Source organism: Tympanuchus pallidicinctus, unplaced genomic scaffold, assembly GCF_026119805.1.
Source record: "Tympanuchus pallidicinctus isolate F22 unplaced genomic scaffold, pur_lepc_1.0 scaffold16, whole genome shotgun sequence".
In the NCBI taxonomy this organism is placed as follows: Eukaryota; Metazoa; Chordata; class Aves; order Galliformes; family Phasianidae; genus Tympanuchus; species Tympanuchus pallidicinctus.
Window position 1 is genome coordinate 6340782 of NW_026294679.1, and position 15044 is coordinate 6355825.

General features: G+C 45.2%; 1 protein-coding gene and 1 long non-coding RNA gene across 2 annotated transcripts; one reads left to right on the forward strand and one right to left on the reverse strand.

The window, feature by feature from the left end:
- Positions 1-215: 215 nt before the first annotated feature.
- Positions 216-3330, reverse strand: KCNK18 (potassium two pore domain channel subfamily K member 18). The gene is made up of 3 exons (XM_052677733.1): positions 3114-3330; positions 2459-2605; positions 216-1009 (listed from the first exon to the last, which is right to left on the reverse strand). The coding sequence occupies exons 1-3, from the start codon at positions 3328-3330 to the stop codon at positions 216-218; spliced, it is 1158 nt and encodes a 385-aa protein (XP_052533693.1).
- A 7166-nt stretch (positions 3331-10496) lies between these two features.
- On the forward strand, positions 10497-13764 carry LOC128077690 (uncharacterized). The gene is made up of 2 exons (XR_008205133.1): positions 10497-10653; positions 11648-13764. It is a non-coding gene; the product is annotated as an uncharacterized LOC128077690 (long non-coding RNA).
- The last annotated feature ends 1280 nt before the right edge of the window (positions 13765-15044 follow it).

Genomic DNA, 15044 nt, shown 5'->3' on the forward strand with positions numbered 1-15044 from the left:
TGTTAGTTAGGAGATAGGAGCTTTGTTGGAAACTGCGCCCTGGCAGTGCCTACACCAGGTGTCTCCTGTGTAATGCAACCAGGTTGCAGCAGGTTCTCACAGGAAAATAGAAAACATGCCTTTTGCAAGCCCAGGGCAGGGAGTGGGACTGAACGGGAACAGTTTCTTCTCGTTGCAGAGGGCAAAACATAAAAGGGAGGGAGAAATGACTACGCTTACTTTGGATATATCTTCTTTGATGGCACCTTTTTTTCCCCACAGAACGAAATCACCTTCTTATACAAGCCAATTAAGCGGTCCTGGCCCAGCTTAAAAGCAATGAAGACAATTTCCATGCCAATAATAATATAGAGGGAAAAAAACAGGAAAAACTTGGGGTGTTCCAGTTGCGTATCTCCAAATCCAATCGTGGTCAGGGTGATAAAGCAGAAATAAAAGGCTTCCTGAAAATCCAGCCTGGTTTCCCAGTTTGGAAGAATAGCAGCTGCGCAGGAGATGTACACAAAGATAACCAGCACCATTAACACGATGGGCACATCCAGTTTTTCTAACTCTTTGCCTATTTTGTCAAAATTCTCGATTACTCTGGTCATTGTCTTTCCCCTGTCTAGTTCAGGACATGAGCTCCATCTCTCTATGCTTTTACTTCTTGTTAGATTTTTGTATTTATTTTCTCTGGCAATTAGCATCTCAAAAATTTGGGCGTTGCGATATTGGGCTGGCTTCTTTCTAACAGCTGATTGACTTCTCAGCATTTCCACAATACTCAAGGGTTCGTTCACATCCACTTTAGACCCATCTTCTCTGATACACGTGAATGCAGAACAGAATTTAGAGGTTAGAATTTTTGACTGTAGCTTTCTGAATTCATTGTAAGACTTGGACAAAACAGTTGCAAGGATGTCTCCCATATCTGTCAGGACCAAGAACATCAGAGGAATGCCAAATAAAGCATATAACATGCAGAGGTATTTTCCAGCCCTTGTCACAGGATAGGTATTGCCATAACCTTGAAAAAAAAGGGAGAGGAAGGGAAAAAGGGAGAGAATGAATATCATGATTTGTTTGCTGAATACCTGTACTGAGACTTCTACTGTTGATCAAAACCTGGGGATGTTGTATTAAAGCCTGATGCAATAAAGCCCAAAAATGCTGTTGTTTGCAAATATATCAGACTATATGAGAACATTTCTACAGTCCCATGCCGAAGAAGATGGGTAAGTATTCCTAAGGAAGATGTTTTCAACAACATGATCTTCCACTTGTTAGCTGAAGTCAAAGCTCTCTGATAAAGGGTACTCTTCCAAGTGTTCCTTGCTGTTGTGTTTATTCTAATATTCACAGGGGGGAGGATTCGAGTCTGTATCTCCAGCATGTTTCTGAGCTATCAAACTACTCAACTGTGCCTGAGGAATGAGAAATGTGGCGCTATCTCTCCAAGACAGAAGCCCTTCAGTGTGTAGCACTGAGAGAAGTGCACTCTGCAGGAGCCAGCTGAGTCTAAAGACAGCCACTACAGCTGTCAGAGATCAAGGTTCACTGAGACAGCAGGCCCTACATGCTCCTGGAAACACAGGAACTCTCATGTCACTCCTTCTGTAGGATAATCAGTTTTTCTTCTGCGTGAAGATTTGTAATACTTGTGCTGGGATCTTGAGTATATCCCAGCGCAGTAGAGAAGTGTCTCTTCAATTTGATACAACACTACAGGACTGCTTCCCACCCTGCCTTAATCCTGGCAGGGTATTTAGATACTGTCTGTACTTGCCAGCAGCTGAGAAGCATTAGCAAGAGGATAGAAGTAACTTTGGGGACGATCCTGAGGGGTGTATATAGCAATGCAGGAACAGCCCAACCAGAGCAGCTGTTTCAGTTTCATTTGAGTTCTGCTTTGAAATGTGAATTCAGAAGGGAAGGTTTAGAGACATGATTTAAACACCACCGCCTGCTGTTAGCCCAGAGAAGCTGAGCAACAACGACAGCGCATTCAATTACAGAGCTGTAGGTTTACAAAGCAATTTTGGACATAAATACTGGGAAGCAATTTAAAAACAATATCTACATAATGAAGTACCTCTTTCAGTATGAAAACATTACCCAGCATAACACATGGGAGTAGAAGAAATAAGGCTTAACTGAAAGACTGAGCTTTCTGTCACTGTACTATAATAGTTTTGTGCATGCATCATCCATGAGCACAGCTTACAGCATGCATGCAGTGCTGTAGTTAGCATGGAGCATCACTTTTGCCTAAATTCTGACTTGTCATTGTAACTCAGTGACATCTCTGCAACCTGTGTTTGCAGCACCCCTTCCAGTCCCACATCAACGCTCAGGGGGAAAATTAAAGGGGATTTGGAGGTCTTTTTTTTTCCCCTTTAATTCCCTGTGGAAGAAATACTTCAGCGAGAGCAGTGAGGCATTTGATTCTGGGCAGTTACTTTACCTCCAGACTTACCCACAGTGGTGAATACTGTGCAGCAGAAAAAGAGAGACCCAAAGAAAGTCCATATATCTTTCGGATTGACGAACCAGTCTCGTTCCGCCATGTGAAGTAGTTCATGAATTTTTTCCTTAAATATCTCCTCATTTTCTGTCATGTTATCTGTTACAGTAACAACAGGAGATGCACTGAGCCAAAGCCCAAACGTGTATAATCCCATCACTGATACAGAAATATTTCCAGCTCTTCTCCTCCCTTCTATCCTTCCCTCGGCTAAGGGGGTCTGAGGAGCAGTGCTGCATCCCAGCATCCCATCAAGGGATGCTCAGGGCTGGGACAAGAGAGTGGGGAGAGACATTCTGAGACAGGGAATCCAGTCCCCATCCGGCAGAGGGAGATCTTACTTGCCTCTGGAGCTCAGGGAACTAGGGCAAAAAGGGAGAACACTGAAAAGTCTTAACTACTTACAAGTAGGAGCACAAGGACTGAGGCAGCCTATAGTAAGAACCAGAGTTAAGGAAGATCAGCAAGCAATAGCAGTCATTAGCTAAGCACGGAGAGAATCCCATTTGCAGGCTCAGCTATTATTATTTTGAATAATGTCTTCAAAAAGCAGAGGAATGAGTAACCCCACGTACAATTAATTCATTTTTGCTATTCTGGTACATACCTGATAAATTTCGGGAGATGTACCACAGATTCTGCAGGAAATGTCTGTATTCTTCACTTAAATTGACCTTTCGGTTACCTTCAATGTGGGAAAACATGAGAGCCCCAAGAAAAGCATAGATCACGAGAGACAGAATGAAGCAGGCATGTGGAAATACTGCCCAAAATATTTTCTTGCATGCCCTTTTACCTCGCAGAGACTGTGATGTTACTGCCATCCTATACTTGGTTGGTTGGTTGGTTGGTTTAGAAGACAGCTTTTAGAAATGAAGAGGATGTGAAAGCTTTGGTATCCTAGAAAAGCTTCTCCTGTGAAAACGGATGGTTCCGCTGCAGGCTGTCAGATCACATGTCTTCTAATTGAAGATTGCACTGCAGTCCCAATGGAGAAGGAGCACAACTATCACGCCTGGAAATATTCCTCAACTGATGGCATGGCACTCCGGATCCTGGACTCACCACTGCCCAGGCACAGCTGTAAAGCACACACATTCCCACCTTCTCTTGCAGCCAGCTCATCTTTAAAGTTTCTTGTTCTGAACTGCTGTTTTCCACTGATACAGTAGGAACAGATTTGCAACCCACCGCAGGGCAAATGCACACAGTGAGCAATGCTCAGGGTTAGAAAGGGTTCTTCCAGAAATGAACGTGGAAATTTAAAATCAATTCAAAAAAAAAAAAAAGGGGGGGGGGGCAAGGGATTGATGCTGATTGCTGTTGCCTCTGGGCAGCGTAGAACAAGCAGCAAGGATAAGGAGCCTCTTAAGCAAAAGAGGTTTTAGCCAGTTCTCATTTGATTAAAACCTTCCCACTAATTCAAACTGCCACTGACCTTAGTAAGTAAGAAATGACACTCAGTTCAGGGTTAGTGATCCTTGCAAACTGTATCCAATGTTAAAAGCGAAACCTTTCCTTTCATCCATCACTCCAGAGCAGTGAGCAGCATCGCTGCCCTTTGTAATGTTAATAGTACTAGTAAGGGGAGCTGAGCTTTACTGAAAGAGCTGTTAAATATTTCATGTAAAACTGCGGCTCAGCCAAGACCTACTGAGCTATTTGCAGGCAAAACACTCACACTATGAAGAAATACCACATGGAAGTAGTGATTTCTTCTTGGTCAAACTCCCACCAAATTGGATCACAAGATACCACATGCTTGTTAATATGGCAGCCTCCCCTATAGAAAAGAGGCTTTCAGGGCTAAGACCAAAATAAGCCTGTGCACTTGCTACTTTCCTGATTTTCTGATTATTTGACCAGTAGCATATATATATATATATTAATAATAGATTCATAAATCCTCTTACTTCTGTCAATCTCATTCATTTGTTTTTGCTGTCCTGAGACAGAGGGTTGAAGACCACCAATGTTCACACTTACTGAAAAGCAATGAAGCTTCCTGAGAGGATGTGCTCAGGCTGGGTGCGCTACCCAAGGAACACAGGGCACAGGGCAGGTGACAGAACGAAGGGCAAGGCTGGCCTCTCTGGGTGAGTTTTGTGCAGAGCTGGTAACAGCGGTACAGAAGTTGACAAGAGCTACTCAGATTTCTAAAGAAGTTTGATGGAATCCCTCTCTAGAGTTTTTTTTAAGGGAGCTGAATAGCTACAGCAGGATAAAAGGTCTTCACAGGATGGAATTAATGATTCGTGGGGAGGAAGAGAGGGAAGGGTCACTGCTGCATCATGCGTGGAACTGTGCTGGAATTCTGCCCTTACTCATGACCATAAATGACCTGGAGGTTGGACAAAGAGTGAGCTGCCAGCTTTTGCTGATCATAGAATTGTTTCAGTTGGAAAGGACTTGTGGTCTGACCAGCAATGAGCAGGGACACCCGCAGCTCCATCAGGTGCTGATGACACGATGCTGTTCTGAGCAGTAAGGCTGAAGACAGGAACTGTAGGAGGGTCTGAAGATGTCAGCAATAACACAGTATATAAAATAGATGTAAGTACATGTAACAAGATAAGCAATCCTACCTTCACACACCACGTGGTTGGCTCTGGGCTGACTGTCACCACTGGGCAGCAAGTTCTTGGAATACATTGCACCACTTCCACAAACACTTCAGCTCAGTGACAGGGTGGACAGTATACTCACATTTGCATTCTTCCAAAAAGGAATCTCACTGCCCACTATGGTGATTCTGACACAGTTTGTCAAGTGTATTTTTTCACCAGTGTCTCAGATATAAATCTCTTCTCTCCAAAGTGCTTTAAAATCTTCTCTGCTCCCTCCTATACATAGCAGAATTGCAAAGTATTTAGCAATTCCCAAGAGCTTCTCAGCCATTTGCAACGTCAGGCTGCAAGCTTGTAGCAATGAGCAAATTTAATAAAAGTGCATTCAGAAATGATTTTTACATTATTTTCTTAATCCAAACCATTTCCCACTACTGCTGTATTACATATTTGAATTCAGTTGCTTAAAAGCAAATCCTACTAACCACAAATTTTTCCAAATTGAGTTACTGGTACTTGTATTGAGATGGATTTTTGCAATACACATTTCCTATTCATGTTAATGGACAGCAAACATGCACTTTTCCCAACTTCCATCACTTTGATGAGGGCAAATGTGAATGTTCTGAAGGAGCTGCTTGGCAGGAAAGTTTGTGACCACAGATGTAAGGTTTAATTATTCCATGCACATTAGAATTCATACTTTATCTGATTTTCTCAGCTTACAAAGGTAAAACCAGGAAGGTGTACGATGGTGATATTAGCCCCAAGCAAAGTAATCCAAATCAAAGCAAAAACCAAAAGCAACCAACCAACCAAATCCAAGTAGCAATAATAGCACCCATCACACCCTGTGGTGATGTCAGCCCACAAACAGGCACAGTGTGCACAGCCTGCTGAAAGTTCCCCATGTGCTTTCCAGGTTCTCTGCCGTTATTTTTTTCCTCCCAACCTCAACTGTCTGTTGGATTCCCCAGCCTGCTTTGTATCCACTTGTAAAAGTCTCAGCTTTTTCTTGAGATGAGTGCTTGAGCTTGTAACCTCTGGGAATATTTGAGGGCACTCAGGATGAGCATTCTGGCACCACACATAATGCTAAGTGGATCCAAAGATGTCCAAGACTCTCACTCTGAATAAGAGCATTTCCTATCTCATTCTTTGTTCACACAAGAGCCAAGTACACAGCCTTGTCATTTCATTTATGAGAGACAAACACTTCACATCACTCCATGCCCCAGGAGTAGCCAAGATTTGAGTACCAGTACATTTTTAGCACAAATGAAAGTCACATAGCTAGAAAACACCCAAGTCCCCTGACTTATAAGGAGCAGCTAAAGAAACTGGGTTTGTTTAGTCTGGAGAAGAGAAGGCTCAGGGGAGACCACAGCACTTTCTCTGATTGCCTGAAAGGAGGTAGTGGCAAGGTGGGTGTCAGCCTCTTCTCCCAGGTAACAGCTATAGAAGTGATGGCCTTAAGTTGCACCAGGGGAGGTTCAGGTTGAGTTTTAGGAAATATTTCTTCTCAGAAAGAGTGGTAATGCAGTGGCACAGGCTGCCCAGGGGGGTGGTGGAGTCCCTGGAGTTGTTCATGAACTGTGGAGATGTGGCACCGAGGGACGTGGGTAGTGGGCATGGGTTGGGGTTGGACTGGATGATCTTAAGAGGTCATTTCCAACCTTAGTGATTCTGTGATTTCACCTGGTGGCTGATCAGCAGGGCAAGCCTTTGTTCACTGCCTCCCTCCTTCATCCTCCTCCATCCTCCAATCAGACCATGCAGTATGTGAGACTCCATCCTGATGGGACCAAGAAGGGAAGCGACTTCTGAACAGAAAACATCACTCAGCCCCCAGATTTCTCTTTCTAAAGGGCCATGGAAGAGGAAATCAGCCCCTGTCAGACGCAGCACAGCAATTCTTAATTAGTGTGGGGAAGGCTTTGCAAACAGCCCAGCCACCATTACCTCCCAGCAATGTGTGCATTGCTCATTTGTTTGCGTGACTCATTTCAAGGATGCAATAACGCCTTCTGGTGTTACAAGGAAGTTAACATTGCTGTGAGTCACTGGGTAAGACCCTGCCACAAATGAGACGCGGTGCAGGAGCCCTGGGCTGGCAGATAAGCAAAGGGGATTATTGAGGTTCAGCTACATGTCTTATGCCAAAGTCTTTACTGAGTTAATGTAGTGAACGTAATGCTGGTATAGTGGAGACTATCTCAGCCCAGTAGTTTCATTTTAAGGCAAACAAGCTCCCCGTGGAGAGATCGGAAAACTGCTTCTTTGGAATTTAATTAACATTAGAGCATGTGAAATTATATGCTGCATAAAAGCTAAGCATCATGATTCATGTCAACAGAGCAATTTTACACTATTTGAACTGGCAAAAAAACCCAATACCTTAGATTCAAGATGACAAGTCTACTCAGCTTCTTAAATAAAAAGAGATTTATTCTTTATTATTATTAATGTGGCACCATACACACATAAGCAGTTTAAAAGAGAGGATTGTAAAACCTTTAATACAGGAGCAAGCTTTTAGCTGTAAATATCCACCAGCATGCATCCCACATTGTCTCTGCAAGTGCCGGAGACCCTCTCAATTCTCAGCATGCAAAATGTTCATGTAAAACCATCCACTGAACTTATTTCCAGTGTCAGATGCATGTTCACTTAAACAGAACAGGGAGAATTAGCCGTGTATTGCAGGATGTACTACTGGCTAAACGTTACCAATAACATTGAGATCAAAGCTGTAGTTGGAACGATTAATCCCCAAACTGCACTATTTGCAGTAATTTCTGCCCTCAGCCATCCACTGCAGTGCAGAAATCACAGTCTGCAGGACACGATCAGACACCTGTCTGCTCCCCATCACTGGCAGTCAGAAGTAGATTTATGTCAACGGCGCAGAGTTTCTTGAACTTCAAGATGAATTTTCCATCACTTACTTTCATCCTGATGTTTCTAATGACGCTCTAAGTGATTTCTCTGGCCATTTCTGAATGAAGCACTCATGATATTTTTATTCCCATTATCCTACCACTCATTAGTTGCTGCGGGTTTGGGGAGTGGAAGATCATTTCAGAGATGGGTGTGCCATGGGCCATCATTGAGTTGACACTTCTCTACAATTTTTTTTCAGTTCTATCGATCTCTTTCAACTTTGAACAAAGATACATGAACTTTTTGATCCCTATCCTACCCATTTCAGCTAATACACCATTAATTATCTTATCCCTTGTTATGCTGGCCCTTAAAATGGCTTTAGCATGGGAATAGCTCCTAAGAGCTTTTTAGTCAGCAGTAAACAACATTTTACCACCTTAGTGGTATTAAAATGCATACAAAATTGTCCATCATTTCTGAGGATCTTGTTATAAAAATTGAGTATGTGGAATGAAGTCTTTTCTTCCACTCATCTCAATAAAAAATGAATTATCTAGCAGCATTTCAGAATGAGTCACCCAGGCCAAAGTGTGCCACAAGCCCAGAAGGTTCACCAAGGCTGCTCCATCCCCAGGGACCGCAGTGCTTGCCCAGACTGCCTGGCACCCAGCAGTCTGGCACCCAGCTGCCAGCCAACAGCCATAGAAGTGGCACTGACCCAACATAGCCTTCTCCACAGCCACTTGGGAACCTGGGGGAAATGAAGGGAGAAGCTTAACTGCAGGATGAATATAAATTGAAGGAGAGTCATTCCTTGATGCCAGTCAAGACCTACCTGTATTGTACTGTAAGAGATGAAGTTTTAGGGTAGAACAGCTCATTGCAAGGCTGGACTGTAAGGTGGGAATTCAGATTTCAACTAATCTAAAAGATGTGAGAAACAAAGCAGAAATAAAAGGGTCAGGGGCTGAGCAGTTCTGAGAAGCATTTGCATAGCTGTCATAGCAGGGATTTCACTTCACCTTAAGGTCCTGGACATGCACAGCAGGGAGGAAGCAGGGCTGGAGGTGGCTGTGTGTCTTCATAGAGTACCTTATAATGCCTTCTGAGCATTGCTGCCTTTTTCCAGCTCATTTAGGATAACTGCTGGTGACATGAGAACTACAGGTGATGGCTGTTCTCGTGCTGTTCACCAGTGCACTCTTCCAAAGTGCTCAGCCACTGACCTCCAGCTGGCAGCATGATGGCATCGGCTTGCTGCAGCTGTGTATCACATCATGCCTGCCAGCATTTCTAGGTCATTATGCCAGCACTTTCTTCTAAATTATAAGAAAACAGTCCCTGTGGAGGCTTGCATATACCCACCAAATTTCAGTAGCGTGCAGAGCTGAGTGTGCTTCTCCCTGGATCATACTATCTTAAGGGGAGGTCAAAGAAATTCGTTATCCCATGCAGCCCCTTCCCTTCTTTTTAAGCTGCTAGTGCCCAGAAGTCCTGAGAGAAGAGATATCTGATCACAACACCAGATAATTTGGAGTGGAATGGAATGGAATAGAATAGAATAATTCAGTTGGAAGAGACTTCCAAAGACGGTGAAGTCCAATTGCCTGACTACTTCAGGGCTAATGAAGAGTTAAAGCATATCATTAAGGACAATATCCAAATACCTCTTGACCATTTATAGGCACAGGACATCAACAGCTTGTTAGAATACTAGCAGCTGGCTGAAATTCTGGCCTAAGGACAGACGCCATTACATTACACTTTCAGATCAGCTTGTCTGGGTGATAAGACATATCTTGAATAGCTCAGAGGTGTGGTACGCAACACAGGCACAAAGCCCACTGTCTCATTTCCACACGTCAGGAGTCTCCTTTGTGTCTAAATGTTGGAAACACAACACAACCATATCAGTAAAATCTGCCAGACTGGGCCCTCTCAACAAAATGTTGCTGCCATAAGTGCCTTGGCAAGTGGTGTCTAAAGCAAACCTTGTGTTCTTTGCCAGCAAAACCACTGCTGCAGAGCCAATACATTATCTTCAGTGATGTTGGCCAGGGAGATGTGTAATTATGCTTTCAGGAAAGCTTGCTGGCATGCACCAAACCACTGCTTTAGGCCACTTCTGCAATGACCATCCTGCAACAGCCATAGAGCCACAAGGTCTTACAGACAAGAAGCAATGGCAAGGAAAAATGCAGTTGGATGCAAGGGGGGAAAGGATCACGATGACTGTGATTAAACAGCTGAACAGGAACACCAAGAGGCTGTGAAATCTCAACCTTTGGAGACTTTCATTGGTCAGATGGTTAAAGCCATGACCTAATTCTGAAGTTGGGACCAGAGATCTCCAGTCCAACCTACATTCATCTGTAATTCTTACTCTATGTTTTGTTTCCTTGCCCAAGCACAACCATTAGAAAACAACCATCTCAAAGTTAATTAGTCATTAGATCAAACCTTCCACAGCTGCTGAGCTGCACAGCCTACAGCCCTACAAATCCCCAGTGGGAATTCAGCTTAAAAAGGTTACAGAAGCTGCAGTGGGGACCCAAAGTCTGGGGGCTAAATGGACAGATTTATATTTTATATTATTAACTATGAATCCTGCAGCTACAAGCATTGGTGATACAGGCTCTTGGAGTTGGAATGGTGTGCTGTCTGCTGGGGTAGATCTCTGAGTACTGCTCTCAGGTGAGCAACTGATTCCTTTGGGATTATTGCATAGCTGTAGGAGCTGCCCTGGGAAGGAGTTAGAGGGCTGCTGAAATGTGTTACAGACCAGTATTTATAGAAACACTTCTAAATTGAATGAGGGAATTGCTAAAAACCTCATGATGTTCTAGGGTATGAAAGAACAGGTAAGGCATCTCCGAACAAGCGTCTTGGACAGAGCTGGGGTTTGTTCTCAAGTGCCCAGGGAGAGTGTTGCTACAAGAGCCCCTTCCTGAAATCTCATTTCAGCATTGCTGAGAATGTACCTCCTTCTTTGTGGTCAGATGTTTATGTAAACAGAAGTAAATTATCTCAGGAAGAGCCCTCTGCAGTTTTCACCCTTCTGAAGCTATCATCATTTTTGCTCAGTAATTTCAGAGTGAAGCTGCTTGCAGTCCAGCACTAATAACAGAAATACTGCATTTATACCAATTAAGCTCTCAACTTAGTGCTCTTTATATAGCTGATATGTAGCAGAACTTGGTTGGACTCTGCTTTCATTTAAACTTATTTAACCCATTTTAATGGGTATAAAGCAGAACTGTCTTCTTTAATTATTTTGTTTTTTTCTGATAAGGCACTGTAGATGTTCTGTCTGTAGGCCCATTGCTCAAACCACACTCCTGATTGCTGCTTGGCTCCTCTCCTATTTTCTGTCTCTGCTGTTTTGCAGGAGAAATGTACAACACATTCACCATAAAACATTGCAGAGGGAAGCCCAGGGTAGAATCATGATCTATTTTTGTAACATGTTTGAGATGGGAAAGTTGAATGCTCAGAAGTCTGAAGGTTGTGTTAAGGCTGCTGTTGTAATGTTGGTGCATCCCCTCAAACATTTGCATGGAGTTTCTGTTTAATTTGTATGAACACATCCTATACGTTTTTTTTTTCCCCCTGAGGACTGTGGCCTCATTCAGTGCACGCAATGGATACAGTTCCACTAGTGACCATCCATGCAATATTTAGTCTGCAGATCTGCAGTATGGTGCGTGTCAGCCAGAAGGTTCAAGCTGAGATCACGTGCACCCTGCTTCTTCTTGGGGATGCTTCTGGCCACCTTCTTTCCTAGGGCCATGCAGTTCTTCCCCTCATAATAAGGTGACCTTGGAGGAAGGTCCAGAGGGGACAGGTGGCTGTAGTCATGCCCAGGTGGCCCTCTGAGTGGTCAGTGAGGATCAGGACACCTCAACTGCTCACACAGCAGAAAACAGTTCCAGCTGGCTGCTTTCCCAAGGCAACTCCACAGCATCCACACCTTCAACTGAGCACACGCTACATAACAGGCACAGAACATTCCAATGAGCAAGACGACCCTACTGAGGATGAATATGTTGGCTGTATGGCCATGCAGTGCCAGAGAGTTTCTGTGCCATAGAACCTGTTTGAGCTACTTTCAAGGAAAAATGTACCTTTCTGAAGGAGAAAGGTGACATAAGATGTTCTCACCTATGCGTGTGCATGCCCACCTTATAGCAGATTCCTGCAAACAGTTGTGCAGAGCTGGCAGAGAAGGGGTGAACTGTGGTGCAGGATCAAGCAGCCAGAGCACTGAATTCACAGCCAAAAAAACCCAACATGTCTACGTTTAGAAATGAGAAATGCACCCTGGCTTCTCTGCTTGCGGAACCCAATTGCAGTGGTTCTCAAGTAGAACATCTGCTGCCATCAGCCCGGAGCAAGTCGAGGGCAGAAGCCTGACATCCCCTTCCTCCCCGTTAGGAGCTGCTCGGGAAAGGGTACAAGAGCGCGGTATGCGTGGAGTGATATTTTCCCAGAGCAACCTTTTAGCCTCAAGCCATCTGAAGTTCCCAGGCTTCCTGAACCGAAGATGGAATCTCGGCAGCGAGGAAATAATTCCAAGCGTTTCCGTGCCGTCATCCCTGGAGCCGCCGCCAGAGGGCGCTCGTAGCCCACCGCGGCACCGGCGGCGCTGCGCAGGCTGGCTGTGGGGCGCGCAGATAGCCGCCTCGATGTGTCACCTCCTCTTAGGTGTCGCACCACGAGCGGGTATTAAAAGGGGCTGACAGTGCTGGGAAGGGTGAGCTGGCCACGTCCACGGCCTCAATCCTCGGCTGCTGGGAGCTGGCATCACAGAGAAGCGCAGACAGCAGCCTGGGATGTTATCAGCCCTGCGTGTGATTGCCTTTGCTTTCCTGGGTGCTGCTTTTTGGGAGTTCCCGTCTAGCCCAGCACTGAAAAGCCCTCTCCTTTTACAAGCAAGGGAGAGACGGTGAGAAGGAAACCCCCCAAAGAAAGAACTTTGTGGAAAAAGCCCTACCTGAGCTCTGGGTTACAATGAGATAAAAGCAGGCAGGGAGAGGCAAGTTCCCCTTCAGATGCCTGGGACCTGGGCCTTGCACTGAGCTCCTGTGCCAGGGCTGTGCTGTGTCCCCAGCTGCAGGGCCAGCACTGACCCCCCCCCCCCCCCCCCCAGGATGCACCCAGCTCACACACTGCTCCCTTCAGCCTGATCTTTCATTTCATTGTTCACGTTGCACCTAAAGCCTCAAAAATGATGGGGGGAGGAATCTGGTTCACATTGGTTTTTCTTCCCCTTTGTCACTTCTGCTGGGTGTCAGCCTGGCTCAGGTGGCCTCAGAGATAAATGCCACCATGCACCTCACAGCCAGCAGTGCAGAATTGCCTGCAATGCATTTGCCAGCATCAAAGCCTTCTAAGAACTATGTTAAAATATAACATTTCCTTACTTTTTTGTTGTTGTTGTTGTTCATTAATGACACTAATTGGTTGTCCCAGTTGTGCAGATCCCACCGGGGCAGGAGGTGTTCTGATTATTCCCTTTGTTTACGGTATTAGACTTCGACTATTGTTGGTCTCATTGTTCTTATTTGCAGCATGTTTGCCTCACCAGGACAGTAATTGTGTCAGGCAAGTTGGAGACCAATCTGTGGAGCTGAACGCTCGGAACTGTGAGAGAAAGGCTCCAATTTCTCAAGCAGCGGGCGCATTACTCCTCCACTTGAGTTATTAAATTCTAATTATAGCCTGTTGATCCAGTTACAATGTTGTTTGTAAATCTAAATACAGTTCTCCAAAGCCTGTTTCTTAACCTGTTGATACTTGGTTAAATATATATATATATATATATATATATATATATATATATATATATACAACACGTCCATTTGCTTAATAGAGCAGATGGAGGGAAGCTGGTCCTGGTGAAGCTCTCCTTTCCTCTCTTTTCCTCTTTGGGTGTGTTTGTGAATGAGTGCTTATCAGTGTGGGTGGTGTAAAGAACAGCAGGGCAGATGTGTATCATGCACTGTGTACTCGCAGAGGTGGGCCTTTCCCTCAGGTAAGGCTGGTGGGGGCTAATGGGCTCTGTGGAAAGGGAGAAGCATTGGTTTTGTTTTCTCTGCTATGTGGACAGGTACCTGAACTTCTGGGTATGGCACTTTAACAGTTCCCCTTTGCACCACCAATTCCCATAGTCTCTGTTCTTCTCCTGTGATGTTTATGGGTTTGGGGCTCCGATAGATCAGTTGTGGTTGATCACACGATGGCACAAGGGGCTCCAGAAGACACAGTGTGCATTCTGTATGGTTGCTCAGCTCCTGATGAACCCAGTTCCTTTAAACTGAGTGTGTCAATCACACGCTCATCTGATGGCATGGTGAGTCCCTGTGCACTTCCCAGCCCTTTTCTTTCCTCTGTCCTTATGAATGCTAAATGCAAGGACAGCAGAGAAGCACTGTGAGCAGCAGCAGCAGCTTCCAGGCATTGCTGTGGTTCAGGGCTCCCTGTAGATCTGCACCTGCAGCATCCTCCCTCACTTATAGGAGCCAGGGACGGGTTCCCAGCAGGACTTCGCCCATGTGGATGGCTGCTAGTAGTGAGAAGGGCTGCGAGGTTTTGACACTTGAGAAGGGGGAAACAACTCAAATCCTCCCTCCATCCTTGTCACTCAAAATCCACCAAGAAAGGGAAGAAGGGAGGGAGCTGCCCCTCCTGGTAGAAAATGGAACAAAGGTCTGCGAGAGATCTTCAATCCAAGTCTCTGCACGGGGGAGCTTCTACAAGGATGTGCGATGCAGAGGTGCCGGAGGCAGCAGGTACCAGGAGTGGGGGGATCCTGCCTCCTCCCCTACTGAACGGCCAAGCCTTGACCTGGGTAAAAGTGGAGCAGGAAATGTAGTGTGGATTGGGAAGTCCAGGACATAACAATGGCTGGGATGGGAAGGCTGCTTGGGGGTCTGAGTTCTCCCACATGTACCAACACTGAGATGTGCTCCCTATTGGGAGGAGGACTGCTGCAAACCCCTCTGGGTGGGATGCAGGACATCTGAGCCTTAGGAAAGGCCCTCCCATGATCGTGTTTCATCCCCATGTCCTCTTGGGTACGGACA